This window comes from Oncorhynchus tshawytscha, linkage group LG06 (genome assembly GCF_018296145.1).
Source record: "Oncorhynchus tshawytscha isolate Ot180627B linkage group LG06, Otsh_v2.0, whole genome shotgun sequence".
In the NCBI taxonomy this organism is placed as follows: Eukaryota; Metazoa; Chordata; class Actinopteri; order Salmoniformes; family Salmonidae; genus Oncorhynchus; species Oncorhynchus tshawytscha.
This window is the reverse complement of record NC_056434.1, coordinates 28,598,731-28,616,665: the sequence shown is the minus strand read 5'-3', so window position 1 is coordinate 28,616,665 and position 17,935 is coordinate 28,598,731. Positions and strand designations below refer to the sequence as shown.

The 17,935-nt window shown below is 39.9% G+C and overlaps 2 protein-coding genes and 1 long non-coding RNA gene across 3 annotated transcripts; 2 read left to right on the top strand and 1 right to left on the bottom strand.

Annotated features, from left to right (window-relative positions):
• Positions 1 to 396: 396 nt before the first annotated feature.
• Positions 397 to 9,988, bottom strand: LOC112252380 (synemin). The gene is given in 6 exon segments (XM_042323152.1): positions 397 to 1,382; positions 1,385 to 1,488; positions 1,521 to 2,925; positions 4,066 to 4,121; positions 6,796 to 6,920; positions 9,074 to 9,988. Coding segments are annotated over 6 exon segments (3,057 nt in total). The 5' UTR covers positions 9,866 to 9,988; the 3' UTR covers positions 397 to 807.
• A 336-nt stretch (positions 9,989 to 10,324) lies between these two features.
• Positions 10,325 to 11,015, top strand: LOC121846674. Its single transcript, XR_006083600.1, has 3 exons — positions 10,325 to 10,379; positions 10,546 to 10,598; positions 10,700 to 11,015. It is a non-coding gene; the product is annotated as an uncharacterized LOC121846674 (long non-coding RNA).
• A 10-nt stretch (positions 11,016 to 11,025) lies between these two features.
• Positions 11,026 to 12,690, top strand: LOC121846673 (pyroglutamyl-peptidase 1-like protein). The gene is made up of 2 exons (XM_042323151.1): positions 11,026 to 11,222; positions 11,301 to 12,690. The coding sequence occupies exons 1-2, from the start codon at positions 11,155 to 11,157 to the stop codon at positions 11,554 to 11,556; spliced, it is 324 nt and encodes a 107-aa protein (XP_042179085.1). The 5' UTR covers positions 11,026 to 11,154; the 3' UTR covers positions 11,557 to 12,690.
• The last annotated feature ends 5,245 nt before the right edge of the window (positions 12,691 to 17,935 follow it).

The following is a 17,935-nucleotide window of genomic DNA, read 5'->3' as shown; positions in this document are numbered from 1 at the left end:
AGGGAACCAGAAGGATAAACTATAAAACCCTTTTGAGGGTACAAACCTTTGAAACTTAATAGTAATGTCAAACGTGTAGAAAACATTTAGTGGTTTTGCTAAGTGGTGATCAGAATCACTCGATTACACCCCATCTGATTTAGAATTGCATTTGATTTTTTTTCTTTTTTTCTTTCCAATTCAAATGATTAATAGGGAGTAGATTTCATTTGACAAGACATGATACACATACTTTTGTCCCCGATCATAAACACATTCAAATATAGCCATCATTAGCATTAACAAGCATTAACAATTAATAAGCATTAACAACCTTATTAACAACAGGAACTCCCTCAGTAACAAACACTAGCTTTAAATGTGGTTAAAAATAACATGGCATTACAGGAAACAATAGGTATAATGTTTTTTTTCTAGATACATACTGTAAATGTTGAACATGTTTTAAGACTGCAACATTAACCATAACAATGGAGGATATATTAGCATTGTTCCATATTTGGTTATAGTATCTCAGGCAAAAAGACAGCCCTATTCTGTGGTACAGGTTAGTACAAAAATATAGCAGGAAATGAATATAACATATTCTTAAAAAGAAGCAGAGAGACATTTGAAAATGGGTAACAAGTGCTATTAAAACCTTTTATATATATATATGCAGTGGCTATAATTTGTACTCTTATCACAACTGTAGGCATAGCAATTTATGAATCACATCGAATAACATCACCTTACAGTTCGTTGCAACTGATTGACTGGTGTGTGACTTAATATGGGGAGTATTATAATAAAAATATCTAATTTGAATCAGAACTCATCTTCATTAGATTCAAGATAGACTGTGGCAACTCTTTTCTTATGAGTGACCTTCAGTGGGGGATCCTGTCCTTGGCCATTATTTACATCCATCTGGAAGGGGAATGACTTCTCTGATTGCCCCAGCTTGATGTGCTTCTCAGTGACATCAGTTGAGGACTCGCCTCCCTGTCCCTCACTGCTAGTCACCCAGCACATCTCCTTTGTGTCCAGGGTGTATCCTCCCTCTGCTCCAAGGTTGGAGGAGCATAGAGCCGCCATGATCTGCTCCTCAGATACATCATCCCCCTGCTCCCCCAGCTGCCCAGAGTCCTCTAGAGTTGTTGAGCTCTTGAGCTCTGCCACAATAGTCGTGGTTCCGTTGTTAGAGGACTCGTGTACTTTTTTTATGTCCACAGATATGTTCTGAGGACTATCACTGCCACGTCTTGTGAGGAGAGCCAACTCTTCTTTCAGGCTCCCTGACACTGTTCCTTGGAGCTGCTCTAGGGCTCCTCTCAGCTGCTCTTTGGGGTCCAGAGTTTCCTCTCTCAGGTATCCAAGCATTGACTCCTGCACTGTGGGGAGACACGGATGGTCTCCTCTTCAATGATGCACTCTGAGTAACTATTTTGGGCAAAGGAGTGGTCATCTTTCATGTACTGGCTGTCCAATGCAGGTCTGTAACTATCGCTTTCCTCAACAAAAATTCTGTTCTTTGAGACTTCCCCTCCTGGTAGTACGTTTCATCTGAAAAGTCGTCCACCATTCGTCCACCACTGGAGGGTCGTTCACCATGTCCATATGATGCTATACCACCACCCTCCTCAGGCTCTGACAGATTTCCATCAGGTGTGGAGACAAAATACTCTTGAGACTCTTGGTTGTGGCTGTAGTATGGAGATTCACTATCTCTGAAGTCTTCCTGGACCTTCACAGATCCACCATTACTGCCATAGTTTGCTACTGTCATGGAGGTTTTCATTACTTCAGCACCACTCTCATGGTATATGGTGCCGTGAGGGTCATTCTCTAGTTCTTCAATCTGAAAGAACATTGAAGAGGGCTGGGAGAACTTGGGTGTGGACTTCTCCTCAAACTCGTACTCCTCGTCACTGTAACCCTCCACTGGTTCCTCAATGATCTCCACATTGACAGTCTTGTTTCCCATGTCCTCTCCTCCATGCAGCCCAAGGCTGAGCAGATTCTGAATCATGTTTCCTGTTGCAGTGCCCTTGATATCCTCCAGTGACACGTGTTTCACTTCCTTGCTGAGAAGTTCCTCCAGTGCAAAGTCCTCTGACATATCCAGCTCCTCCTGCACCTTGGACTCCAGGATAATCTGTGTCTTTGTTGACCCGTCCTCCTTCTCCGTTTTCTCCACATGGTAAGTGATCTTGGAGTCTGGAGATGAGCTGCAGACCTTTCGATCCAAACCAGCAGGTTTCATGACCTTCTCAATGAGTTCCTCCATAGACACAGAGTCTAGGACCATCTTATCACTTGTCGTGGTTGCTGTAATGCTGCCATCTTTGGCATGCATCTTTACATTCTGAAGACCAAATGCATCTCCTCTCACCTCTCTTTCAACTTGCCTCTCTGCTTTCTTTTTGCTGTCCTCCTCTGTGTTTCTGCTAAGACTCATCATTGGTGGTGACACTATTCTTACTGAATTGGGGTCAGCAGTGGGTGAGGCAATGGGACTGGATGTGTTTGCTGTGCCTCGAGAATGGTCAAGAGAATCCTTAGCTGAGTGTTGTGACACCTCTTTGATTCTCACACTCCTCTCCTCCACAACTTTCTTCTGAGCATCTATATTTTTCCTGACCGTACTCTGGGCCACAGGTTTAACTGTAGTGGAGGAAGAGCTTGAGGATGCAGACTGGGATTTAGTGAATGAGACCATGTCCCTTCTGGTGGCAGGACTCTGATTCCTGTTGTAGCTGCTTCCTTTGACTGAGATAGGTATGACCCTGGAAGGACTGGTGTGACCATACTGAGATGGAACAGGTGATCTTCTCAAGCTTGAGGTTGGCTCCATGTATTTCACATCCAGATGTTTCCTTACATCCTGTCTGGTTGATGTGAAAACTCTTGGTTTGTACTGTTGTGGAGGCATCATCTTAATATCTGAGGTGGAGAGTGAAGCACCAAATGAATGTTGTTATTGGGAAATGTCTATCACTGAATATACACTGAGTGTATAAAACATTATGGGCACCTTCCTAATATTACGTTGCATCCCCCCTTTTGCCCTCAGAACTGCCTCAATTCATCAGGGCATTGACTCTACAAGGTGCCGAAAGTGTTCAACAGGGATGCAGGCCAATGTTGACGCCAATGCTTTCCACAGTTGTGTGAAATTGACTGGATGTCCTTTGGGTGGTGGACCATTCTTGATACACACAGGAAAAACCCGTGAAAAGTGTGAAAACCCCAGCAAGCGTTGCAGTTCTTGAAACAAACCGGTGCGCCTAGTTTCTACTATCATACCCCTTTCAAAGGCACTTAAATATTTGTCTTGCCCATTCACCCTCTGAATGGCAAACATACACAATCCATATCTAAATTGCCTCAAGGCTTTGACATCTTTCTTTAACCTGTCTCCTCCCCTTTATCTACACTGATTGAAGTGGATTTAACAAGTGACATCAATAAGGGATCATAGCTTTCCCCTGGATTCAGCTGGTCAGTCTATGTCATGGAAAGAGAAGGTGTCCATAATGTTGTGTACACTCAGTGTATATACAGGTAACTGACAAAATCATGGAAATATGAGGAATACAAAGTATATTGAAAGCAAATGCTTCCACACAGATGTGGTTCCTCAGTTAATTAAGCAATTAACATCCCATCATGCTTAGGGTCATGTTTAAAAACTGCAGGGCAGGCCATTATTTTGGCTACCATAGCTATGCCCCTATAGGATGGCAATTCCCCCCATCCACAGGGCACGAGTGGTCACTGAATGGTTTGATAAGCATGAAAACTATATAAACCATATGGCATGGCCATCTCAGTCACCAGATATCAACCCAATTTACCACTGTTCTGGGTCGTGGTGGCCCAAAGTCCTATGTTGATGTTTGCTTTATTTTGGAGATTCCCTGTATATACAGTAAGTTTGTAGAGTATTGAGTAAAACAAATAAATACTACCAAAAGGATGTAAGCAATAGAAAAAATGTCTAAAGTAAATTTACTCTCAAATGTATAGTAACACAAAGGTCCCGGCTGAAAGTATGACTTATTTGAAAGTTATGTACAATACCTATGACTCTTCCTCTTGACTGCAGATGCTGCTGATGATCTCCTTCAATAAGCGCCCTATAGAGAAACAAAAACAAAATGTCATTAAAACCAAGGGTACATACATGGCATTGGAATGATTTGATTTGTATTCCTAGGGCAATATTGCTTCTTCACAATTAAGCAATGGTTTGTTTTCACACAAATACAAAATCACCTCACAGGAGGATGCTGATCTTTCTGCCCTGCCATCTCAAACCTCAAATAAAACACAGAGGTAGGCTACCAAACGATGAACACAACCCATGGATCTGGCCATATACAGAAAAGAGCAGAGGTCAACAACAACACTTTACCATAACAGACCAAAAGACATCTAACAACAAACATATTGTACCAGTAAAGTTGAACAGCTCACCTACCTCTGCAAAGTAATGGCTCCACAAAATAAGAGTTGGAAAACAAAAGCTATGAGACTTTGCTGAAGCTATAACCCCTGTGAATGTCCCTGGTGTGTCTCCCGAAAGGCTGACCTAAAAATAACAGCTACAATGTGCTGCTGTCTGCTCTCTACTATTCTAATGTGAACACAGGCACGCACACCTAGTTGACAGACCAGCTTTCCCGCTAACTCTTCAAATAAGACATAAAGAGCCTAGAGAGACAAGGTAATATTATGTAAATAATATCCTTTATATAGGCTACAGACCAGATGACACAAAGAGAGACCCCGGAAGAGACCAAAAAGAGACTAGTGTTTGTATTAGATTTCTGAATTAAGCAATAATATGTGAGAAGCCATGGGTTTTACCATGACATTTTTATCATGGCTGTGATGTAGTCATAGCAACGAGGCGAAGCATGGTAAAGACATGGATATCAGACATGGTAAAAGGCTAAGGCACTACATCTCAGTGCTTGAGACGTCACTACAGACACCCTGGTTCAATTCCAGGCTGTATCACATCTGGCCGTGATTGGGAGTCCCATAGGGAGGAGCATAATTGGCCCAAAGTTGTCCGAGTTTGGCTGGTATAGGCAGTCATTGTAAATAAGTTGTTCTTAACTGACTTAACTAGTTAAATAAAGGTTCAATTTAAAATAAAGCAGGATAACAAGTGTGAAGCAAGTAAGTATTGACATGGCTATTTAATCTTAAATGTCATTGCTTGATATAACTATGTGCATGGATTGTACTAGTGTTGTGGGACTAAACTAGCCTCGGTTCTGATAATATTGAAGTGTTCTTGAAGTGGTCCAATGTGAATTGTAGTGGCATGGTATTCGTCTGCCATTGCCATATCAGGGCTCAACAACACAAATCACTTTAATACTTTTTTTCTAACAGAGAAATAAATACAAAATATTTCCTGTTCACCTAAGACCAAACTGTTTAGGTCTTGGCTGTTTACAAATGAGCAAAATATCCCTACAGATATCACTGTCAAGAACGTCGTCAGGGAAATGACAGGACCAAGGTGCAGGGTGGTGAACGTACATTTCTTTTTATTTGAAAAATGTCACCAACAAAAACAAGAAACAACAAAAACAAACGTGAAGCTTACTAGGGCTATACAGGCCACTAACAAAGACAACTACCCACAACTAAGGTGGAAAAACAGGCTGCCTAAGTATGATTCCCAATCAGAGACAACGCTAGACAGCTGTCCCTGATTGAGAACCATACCCTGCAAAAATATAGAAACAGAAAACATAGAAATAAAGAAACTAGAATGCCCACCCTAGTCACACCCTGGCCTAACCAAAATAAAGAATAAAAGCCTCTCTATGGCCAGGGCGTGACAATCACACTGTCACGTTCGCTGGAATAATTATCGGACCAAGCTGCAGAGTGATCTGGGTTCCACATCTTTATTTAGTGAAACACACAAAACAATAAAGAATAACGAAATGTGACGACAATGACATACAACTACCCATAAACAATATCCCACAAAACACAGGTGGAAAAAGATACCTAAATATGATCCCCAATTAGAGACAACGATTACCAGCTGCCTCTAATTGGGAATCATACAAAATCACCAACATAGAAAACAAAACTAGAACCCCACATAGAAATAATAAACTAGACTAACCCCCCAGTCACGCCCTGACCTACTCCACCATAGAAAATAAGGACTCTCTATGGTCAGGACATGACACACTGTAGATAACATCAGGAGTTAATATTAGAGAAGGCTGTCTGGAGGAATGCTAAGTGCCCCTGCCAAATGGGAGGGCAGCAGAGCAGTTGCTTTGCAGCTACAGTGAAGGGTGAAATCACTATAAATACATTTCAAGTCCAACAACACTGCAGCATTGAAGGGTCAGTGTTGGGCCTAACATGACAGAATCAAATCAAATTTCTGGTTCGACAGGCAAAACCGATGTATACTATACTGTAAAGTCTGCTTTGTAATTCTATGTTACTTTTAAACCGCAATAATAAACTGACTGTAATTACAAAAGCACTACACCACAATTCTCTCAGCATTTCCTCAGAATCAGCATTTTCAGCCACCTCCACCGATTTACTATGGTAAAAAGGAGCACTACACAAGCTCTAACCCATGAGGCAGAATAATGTAACATGACATTTTTAACTGTGCTTGGATCATGTGGGAAGTAAGGTTGTCAGTACTATGTCTTGGTAATTACTGTTGGTTGCATAACAGCAATCTCTGCTAAAAATCTCTATAGTGGCCACTATAGAACTCAGAAAGGACTAACAGTACAGAATAAGACATACCTGTAGTAAGCCACCTCCATGCCCAGATCCATCTTGACCTGCAGTAGCTGCTGATGGTCTCTGACCTTTTCTGCCATGGTGTTGGCCAACATTTCCCGCTCCCACTCCAACTGATCAATAATCACCTGCAAAGAGACCATGGAATGGAATTTTGAGCATGTGCATCGTCTTCTATCCGGTCATACATTTTTCTCAAATACTGTTATGAGACTATAATTATAGGGTTGGTCTATATGGATTACATATTAATGTATTTATTACATTGCTCATTACATATTGCAATATCAGATGTAGGGAATTCAGATGAGAGGTGGTACCCTGAATACGAATATAAACCCATCTTTCAGGCCACAATTTACTGTCCAGATTTGACCCTCTAATGTACCCATATGATCATTCATTGTACTACGTGTCAGTTTCAATAAGGTATTTTCGTTCACCATCTAACCCTCTCGATTCTCCCTCAGTAGGTAACAGATCCAATTCTATTGAGTGTGTACAGGTGAATGTGGCACTGCTGTTTGTTTTGTGCACCTGTTTTAAAGGCCCTTGAGACACCTTTCCTAGGATAAGCAGGATGGACTGGCTGAATCATGGGTGATCCTTCAAACGCATCAGACTAAACAGCTAGGTAAACAACTGTCCCTTTATGTCTAGTCTGATGTTTCACCTGCGGGCTCCCCAACTGGCAGCCTACAGGTGAAATTTGTCCAGTGGTTTTATTTGGTGTTCTGAGCTAAAAATAGTAATAAATAAAAAACATTTGTTGTTGGAAATGAAAAAACACCAGGAAATCCGCTCCAAGTGATTTTAGTTTTGGGAATTTTTTTATCACGTATTTACATGCATAATAAAGAGACGTCATCTTATACAAATATAAGCAAGGTTTCAAATGATTATGTTTTAGTCAAATATTATATCTGTTTGGGCTTTTGCGGTCAATTTGCAGTCTACAAATTATTGGTAATTATGTTCCGGCCCCCTGACCATCCACTCAAAAAGAAACGGTCCCTGGCTGAATCTAGTTGATGATCCCTGACATATGCATCCCACTGAATGAGTGGCAGGTTCAATTTCAAACCCATTTCCAGGAATTGTAATATTATTTTGAACAATTAAACATCACTTAAGAGTTTATGATAACATTATGCATGATGTACCTTGAAATTATTTTGGAAATGTGCATGGGAGTAAAATGCTTGATCTGCTTGGTAGGGCTCCATCGTTAGTAGGATACTGAGTCTCTGTAACAGCTAATTGGTTTAAGTGGCTGGTACAGCTAACAGCCGTAATATGTTCAATCCTTTTAGTCTGGCCTGAAACACTGAACAGGTGCAGAATGCATGTTTCTCTGTAGTTATGAGGGAAGTTATGGGCCTTCCACCACCCTGGGGTTGCCATTTTAATGGCACAGGCCTATAAATCAAAGCTGCTGAGATTATTTTCAAGATTTATTGGCTTCAAAACCATCGACCAAGTGTTGATATCATCTATAAGAGGCTGATACCAATGGATGGATTGTAGCCAGTGGGTGTGATACAAGCAAATGTCACTCCACACTGTGGTCCCAACAGGCCTGTCAGGGAACAGGTGCTGGTTGATAGTTTATATGGAGTAGTTGTGCTCATTTAGAATCGCAAAGTAGTACAAGGCCCCTCCAAGTAGGAAAGCGATACTTCACAAGGAGGTGAGGCTCATGTATCAATTTCTCAGTTCCTGCAGTAACCTTTGCTCCCATTTTAATTCCTGTGGGCCAATGTGATTGAAGTACATGCACAAATATGCACATTTTGTGTCGTTTAAACATGACTTTGAAGCATACTGTGAACATTATCATTGAAGAAATATCTGATCAATAAAGTCATATAGTGAAACTTCAGAGCAGTATAATTTATTATAAGGAGGTAAAGGATCCATCTCACTCATCATAATAATTATGCATCATAGTATAAAATATGATAATGAGAAATAACTGGAAAAAACGAACAAAAAAAACGATGTTTGAGATTGCAGCAATTTAATTTACTATGGAGTAACAATACAGCTCTTTCTCCTAAAATGTGTGGCACCTAGAGGAGGAGGCAGTCATCGCTAATGGAAAGGCTGTGCGATCTGTGCGCAGCACCAATCATGTTGTAGAAATGCATGCATTACATAATCCATGAACAGAACCAAAAATAACACACATTTCTGCATTGTTATGACTTTTGTATATATACTGTCAAAAGACAGACACTGAATGGTGTCTAAACATTGGATGCAAACCCCATTTGCTGACCTGATACTGGGTGATGTCCCCGTGGAAGTTCTCCTGCATGTATATGAGCTGTTCCTCCAGGTGTATTTGAATCTGACCTTGCTTTTCAGCCTCTTTACGTAATTTGTCAAACTCTGAGGCATACTGCATCTTTTCCCTTTGGAGATCATCCAGCCTCGTCTGGTCCGCGTTGATCGATTCCTCCATATCTTCGACCTTCCTTCGATACACCTCTAAGGTGTCAGTCCATCCTTCGGACAGGCTGAGGGCATAATGTTGCATCTCTTCCATCGAGACCACTGGAGGACCATGGTAGGTTTGGGTAACAATAGGTCGTGAATGCACCTGGCTCCGGAGCTTGGTCATTTCTTGTCTGTGTGCATCCTCAATGAATTTGTACTCGTTCTCAAGCTGGAACAGACGTTCTTCAAGTTCCCCATTGGTCTGTTGAGCTTTATGAAGCTGCTTCTCGCAACCTTTTAGCTCTCCACCTATGTCTTTGCATACTACCTGCTCCTCACAACACATCAACTGTAACATCTGAAACTCTTGCCAAAGCTTCTCTCGTTCAGTCTCGGCTCGGGACTTTTCAAAAGATAGTTGCCCCGCCATTCTCCTCAGGTCCCGCATTTCGGCCATACATTGGTTGTCCCATTCCACTGTCTTCTCTTGTCTTATCTTGTTTATTTCAGTTTTGAGGATTGCGTTGTCATGCTCCAATTGCATTGTTCTTGACAGGTACTGGCCCAGTCTGTTGTTGAGCTCCTGTAATTGATGTTTTTCGGCTTCAACGCTTCTCCTGAATTGTAACATCTTGTCATTTACAAATGTTACTCCTTCGCTTCTTTATATTTCAGTACGGAGAAAATGTTACTCTGGTCTTATTTGCGAGTGCGTCTGGGAGCAGAGCTGTGATGCAACTCAGCATGAGGGCTTGACTTGTTAAGTGCAGAAGGTGGGCGGAGGCTTAATCAAGGCTTCCAGCGGCCCGTTATCCTGGCAGATGTTAGCGGGTTGAAATTCTTATTTGCTTTTCCTATGTTGGGCTATAGCTCTACCAAGTGGAGAGAAATGTACGATGCAACCGCACACCCGTTCCAACAGAGACAGTTGACTACACCCCTACAAATAAAATAAAATCAAAATGTAACCATTTTTTGAAAACAAACTGTTCTTGATTACACTTCACAGATATACATGTTATTCATTGGTAGGGATTCTAATTTCTGCACGTACAGAATATGTCTGACTCATCTGCCTGCTTAAAATGGAGAGTATCAGTCGCGCGTAATAGACGCAGATGAAGTCTCCGTGGTATTATTAACTGGTCTGTGTTACTTTTAAAGTTTTATTTCGAAGTTATATTAGGCTGTTGTATGTTGTATTGACAGCTAAGCAAATGTAAGCTTCTGCTATGTAGGCTATTGTTTGGCTACTGGAATGGAAAGCGCTGGTGTTCCCCTTTGTACAGTTCTGTTTCTATTTTTGATCAGGGTTCGGACCTTTCAGAGAGTACTTGGTCAATCCTAGTTGGCAGGCAGCTCAGGTAATGTAACATGTTGGATATCTCAATTGAATGTGTACATTTCATTCAATACATTTAATTATTGTGCAAACTGCATATACCATGTCGAGCATTTGCAATAGGGTTTGGAGAAGGTTGGACTGGGAGAGAACATTAATATCTACATTAAAGAGGTACCAGTGAGCTACATCAAATCACCGCAGGTTATAGTTGGCATGTGGGAAACTGTTAACCCAAAGATAAATATGCATACCATGATGGGAGGGGGGGTTGGAACAAGAGTGCAATCCCCTTCGAACAGTCAAATAACTAAAATATGTTTTGCTTCTTTACCTGTGTCTATACTGCTTTTCAGCCCCATTACTGTACAGTAATCACATGTAAAGGTTGACCTACTGACTTTTCTCTGTGATTCCCAGTTTGCCATACACCTTGGAATAGCCCGGGCTCTAGAGGCATCTCTCTGGAGCAGACAGGCAAGAACCATGGTTACAGAGATAGAGAGGTGTGTGCCTTTTGTCCTGTTAATCATTGCTGCATTGAGGGAGGATCAGATAGACTAGACTCAATCATAGACATGAGGTCCCTCTCCAAGGACCTCAAACAAATGGGTCTGGAGGTCATCTACTCAAGGGACACAGGAAGGTAGGGTTCCATATATCCCAGACATACTGTACATCAATAGTAAAGACAATGATTTGTAAGGCATTCCCTCTTATCCAGGTACCTGTGTGATTTTGTGTATTACTGCTCTCTGCACCATGGCCATGGGAGGGCAGCCTTCATCCATGTGCCAGCCTCAGGCAGCCTGGCCACTCCTGAAAGACTGGTACCACTGCTGCAGACTGTCATTCAGGCCATGCTCAACCAGCTGGAGGCCCTACAAACAGCCAAAGACCACATGACAACTGTCTCCAAGACTCCCGAAGACCCAACCATGGCTACCTCAGGCTTAGTGCACACAGGAGATCATCCATGACTGGTTAGATCATCCCACTCGTATTGTTACTATTCATACTGTAACAATGTGTTGTAAACAGTAAGTCATTCTGCTAAATATACAAGTATGGAATATAGTCACGTATGTTGAGATGTGGATAATGTATAACTCATAAGCAATCAGTCATGACAGCAAGTCATCATTCTCATTCACTTTTTTATTCAAATTTTAAGAAAAAAATACAAGAAATTCTCATAGATATACATTAAGAGAATGGCATGTCAAAAATACACCATCTCAACTATACGTGTGAAAAACCAGGAGGCCTCAGATACAGAACTTGCAAAAAGACAGTCTAGCCAAGCTGTTTAACCAAATCTATTTGCCAATCATTGAAATGACACAGAGATTCAGATTTTGTGAAAGTATAGGTAAATAAAAACGAAGTAAAATCTTCTCAGTAGATCAAGGCCCCTTTTTGAAGTTGTCGGAATGCAAAGCAGAACAACAGTGCCTGAAAAATTATACTGATAAACCTCAAGCTCATTATTGCGATTTGATTGCATGGATGCATCTTCTATAAACCTGAGGTTTGCATATAGAACATTCTGAAGAAAATACAATTACAATTATATTAATAATAATTGAAATGAAACCTTTTCAGTCAATCTTATCTCCATGTTTGCAAATTGGCAATGCAAAAAGAAACCATCTCTACTGTAAACAACTCTTCTTAAAACTCTAGTCATGCTATTTACTCTCTGCCATGACTACCCGTAATCTACTGAACATGTCTGTCCTATTTATGTCCATGTCTCTACTTGAGTTGTGGTTATAATAGGTATGTAACCCTCTGGTAACTAAGGAACACAGCCAGCATTCCAAGAAAACAAATAATCACTTTGCAACAGGCCAACCCTTTAACCAATTTTGATAACTGAAAAAAAGAAGAAATACATATCACATATCTCTATCTTTGATCATTACAGACACCAACACTTGAAAGACTACATCTAAATGTGAAACACTCCCATCCATTATACTGTACTCAACAACAGTAGCACAGGGCCCTTGTTAAAACGGTGATCTGAATTATTTCTTAAAAATCTGGTAGTATATATATATAGCCATTTGTTTCTGCCAATTCATCCAACCAAGTCTCTTTTGCTGCAACCCCCCGCTTGACTTTACAGCCTAAAAAAGTATACAACTTCAGAATATTGAACACGTAAGCCTTCCAGGTTTTGTTGACCTGTGAACCCAAAAACCTTTCTCCATTCTGCTCCATAAATCAGAATCATGTTTATATGCCCTCAACTCCACTTGTCTTTTGCTCTACAAAATCAGAGCTTCACCTTTCTATGAACCTTCATGACAAAGACCTTTGATGAGAATTTGAGGTCTAAATCCAACCATGCCATCTCAACTACACTTCCATTGATATTGGCCCAGTCTTAGAGGATTTACACCCACAGATTGAGACACCCTTTTTGAAGCAGCGCCATTATCAGCAGCAGTAGAATAGAGAAAGCAGGGGGTGCAGTCTTAAGACTAATCACAATGAGGAGGATCATGAAGATTACAATGAAGGGACATTAACATCAACTACCTCAACATCTGAGTCTATTCAGAGGTTAAGTCTATTCCAAGCCAATTGGAACAGTTTAAAAAATCTTAACAGGGGACAAAAAAAATACTACAATATTTGAATGTGGGAGCATTGTAGGTGCTATTTAGAAAAGTTAGTCATTGGGAGCAGGTGGATAGGATGGAGAGATTAGATGATTAAGGAGTACAGAGGAACCAACAGTGTCCTGTCTGTCAGATGCATGAGGAGCTGGAGCAGCAGCAGACGGCTGTAGATGTTCTTTCTACAGTTGGTCTGCTTTGAGACATCCCTCCCAGGACAGAGTATGTGGTGTCTTAACCTGTGTTTGCCTTCATGTACCACAATGACTCCATATTGACCTAATATCTCTCGAACGCCAGTTATTTCCACGCTCAACTTCTCCCAGCAACATAAGGGACAAAGCTTATTTTCATAGTTGTAGCACTGACTTTGAGAACTTGTGGGGCTATTGAGTGTAGGAGTATGTGAGTATGGTTTATGTTGTCTTCACTAAGAGGGTTTCACAGAAATAAGTGCCATCAGTTTTACTTTAGGGGAAATCAGTACTTTACATAGGATATTAGCAATGACCAGTTTTACAAGAAGAAATGTATAAGCTGTAACCAGAAGCCAGTGTTGGCAAACATTCTACAGGAGTTGTTTCGATGTCAGTAGTGGTTTAGTTATCCAGAATTCAGGCTAAAGCCAAACATCCTCTGATCTACCTTGTTTTCCAATATACAGTACATTACAATAGCAAAGGATTTCTGTCTTGCAAAATGTCTTGAATGATTAAAGATGATAAATGCAATGTTTCCCATTTTTTGTTTTAAAAAAATTGCTTGACTCCAACATACTGATTTGTTTGAAATCTACCTAAATACATAGATACAATTGAAAATAAAGAAGTTATCGTTCAGCTTCACCCTTCTTGGCAGCTGTATGATCTGAGGATTTCTTGTTGTGAAACCCTTGTTTGAGGAGGAGGTGAGATGGGATTTCTGCAGGGTGTAGCTACATATGATATGAGGACACCGAGGTCCAGACCTCAGTAATTATTTTGAATTAAAAAAAGGAACTCTCAACTTACTGTTGAGAATTAGAATAATAGCATACATAAGGTGCAATTTTGAAACTTGGCTGTGCATCAGCAGTCTCTCTTGTGTATATGTCACTGACAGTCACTCAATCAGCCCATGTCAGAAAACATTGTAGATTGGTAAATTACTCTAGTTAGCTATCTAGACTTGTAGTAATCATGGACAAATTACTGACTGGGAACGCAGGGCATGTGCCCAGGTGCCCAGACCTCCAAGGGGCCTCCATTGATTTAGTTAGTTACTCTCACTCAGATATCATATTAACATGGCATAAGTCATGTGTAGAATTGCCGGAAATGAACTATAAAACTGCAACAACAAAAAAGTTATGTTTAGCAAACGTATTTGTTCACCTTTTGTTAATAAAATACTTTTTCTGCTACACAACTCTGTACATTTTCAATTATAGTGTTTCATCTAATTGTATAACTAGTAGGCTATGTATTTGTAGAACAACTGAGGTGAATGAAGCTACAGCAACCAATATGACAATGGTTGTTTTTGCTGTTTTCCAAATATCATTTGGCAGTTTTTAAATTGTATAGAAATGCAGTAAATGAGATTCTACTTTATTAAAATGTCTTGGCTACGGCCCTGGATGTCTGAGTTAGCTGTGTCCTTCTCTCTACCAATACATACTGTACTGTGACTTTATGTAGCCTACTGTAAACCCTTCCTATCACAATAGTCATTTGATGTTATTCTAAGTTAGCATTATTAGGTAACCAGGTTAGCATGTTAGCGCTCAAACCATGAGAGTCGGACTTAAGCCATTTCCTGAGAAATACAGGCCAGTCAATGTCTTTTATTAAATCAAACCTGTAACATAATCTGTACCACATACATTAAAAATCCTCATACTTTCTCATACTACCAACATACTTTATTTTCTATTTAAATCTTTGGACCAGCAGAAAATTTTGTTGATACAGCAATCGTTAAGCATACGGGACTAAATAGAATTAGAACCACACGAGCTACATCCCATCTCCACTCCAACCTAGGTGTGTGTGTGGTGTGTATTGATAATGAGCTCTACCCGGATCCAGAGGACTGTGAGGTTACCTTATACGGACTAATGAGAAAAGGTGAGATGTACTTTTGTTTTCATACACATACATATACTTTAAAAGAGTGAGGTAGATATATACTTGAAGGGAAAAAAAGAAAAACATCCCCAGTCATGACACCAAAGAAAATACATATAAAAAAATCCAACTTTATACTGAATCATGGGGCCTTTATACAGTGATTTAAACTGATATCACAAAAGGAAAATTAAAAAATAAATAACAATCCTACAGAGAACCTTCAAAGAAGGAAAAAATAATCACCAAGCAACACTTTTTCAAAAGGAGAAGTGCTTCAAAAACATTTTTCATACCGACACTTCCACTAAGACCTATTCCATTCATGACATTGAAATGTGACCACTTCCCTGGACTTTAACCCATCCTTATTTGGTTTACAGATGCCATGTTTAAGGAGAAGAACAACAGAAACTGTTTTCACTTTCATCACAAGAAAATGAGTATGACAACAGAAATGAATCGAATGATAAAGGAGAATAAGCAGTAATGCTGCGTTTGAAATCTAAGACACAAAAAGAGAACCATGATTATGGATGAGTCTTCTTTGAGGGGATGGTGAGTGGTTGGGATAATTAAGGCAAACAAGACAACCCAATTAGCCCTATTAATTGAGAGGCAGGAAAATGGATGGGTTAAAACACCAGATGCAGTAGAAAAAAAAGAAAATCCTGTGGAACTAATCCTGACTTCAAAAGGAGGCACTGGGGGAGGCAGGTATACTGTACATTTCAGTGTGGGGCTGGAGGGGAGGGGAGAGGGCACTATTGGACTCGACAGAGAGGTGAAACAAGCAGAGGACAGTAATGAGAATGTATGGAGAAAGCAAAACCTTTACTTCGACCTGAGATTGAGTTGCACCTAGGGGGGAATAACTAGGCGCAGTGCTAGACAACTGGTACAAGAAGGGTGACAAATGTACACGCTCACACATGGAGCTAAGGTGTCCATTCAAACTAATAATAATAATAACAATAATAATATAGAAATCTACAAAAAAAAGAATGCAAAGGAAAACATGTTCATAAAAAGTTAAAGGCAATGGAGAATATGTGGTGATACAGACAACCTTCTGGGTTAAAGAAGAGAGAAAAGTCATTTTATATCTAAATGATCATTTTCTTTGCTTGGAGAAGTATGATGCATAAGAAATGGACTGTAGTGGAGATCATAAACTATTAAACCTGAAGGATTCCATATATATATATATATATATGTGATTCCTTTATATATATATATATATATATATATATATATGATTCCTTTTATATAACATCTAAAAAAGAAAAATAATAAAATAGCAGCTTCATTCTGTACAGGTGAACATCTGAACAGTACAAAAGTTATAAAAGTGACAAACCAATGATGTGTGTGAAAATGATCCTAAGGTCTAACATACAACTGTAAGACCTTTATATAAATGTTTGAATTGTACAGAGAGACTAATGACAAGTCTAAAAAAGATCTGCTGCGTACAATGCCTCGCATGCTTTTAGCAGACGTATGTATAGTCACAAGGTGAAGTTCTGTTGAGTCCTTTAGTTCTCCTTGTATCAGAACTGATCCAATACCTTCCACTTCAGGTTTGTTTCTGTATGTGTTGCATTTTTGTCGCCAAGTCATTTTCGCTCAATGTCTCTGTTGGTGATGTTGGTGTTTTCATCTCTCAGATGACACATACAATAGAAGAGGAATCCAATAAGGACTCTGATGTAACTCAGAAAAAACCAAGAGAAAACAGGCAAATTCCTTTTACAATTTGATTGTAATTGTGAAGTAGAAAACAAAATAAACAGCAATTTGGGTTTTTAGGATGCTTGATTATGTTTCTCTTCATGTCAAATCAATAGGACAAATGAAGAGCAAGAAGGAGAAAACTACTAACTTTGATTTGACAAAAAATGTGTCCAATTCACAATTGCCCTCCCTCTATGATATCTACCCACTCCTGAAATCATTCCAGGAATATTTACAGGGAAACCAATTATCCTAGTCCAGAACACATCAATGTCTGAAATGTGGGAGAAGTATACCGATGAAAATAGGTTTTTAAGAGGAGCTATAAATCTTGCTGTCGAGAGAATCATGTGTTGGTATAGAAATACAGTGCCTTTGGAATGTGTTCAGACCCCTTGTCTTTTTCCACATTTTGTTACGTTACAGCCTGATTCTAAAATGGATTAAAGAAAATCCTCATCAATCTACACACAATACCCCATAATGACGAAGCAAAAACAGGTTTAGACATTTTAGCAAATCTATTAAAAATGAAAAAATGTAATTACATTTATATAAGTATTCAGATCCTTTACTCAGTACTTTGTTGAAGCACCTTTGGCAGCAATTACAGCCTCAATTCTTCTTGGGTATGATGCTAAAAGCTTGGCACAAATGTATTTGAGGAGTTTCTCACATTCTTCTCTGCAGATCCTCTCAAGCTCTGTCTGGTTGGTTGGGGAGCGTCTCTGCACAGGTATTTTCAGGTCTCTCCAGAGATGTTCGGTCGGGTTCAAGTCCGGGCTCTGGCTGGGCCACTCAAGGACATTCAGAGACTTGTTCCGAAGCCACTCCTGAGTTGTCTTGGCTGCGTGCTTAGACTTGTCCCGAGCAGGTTTTCATCA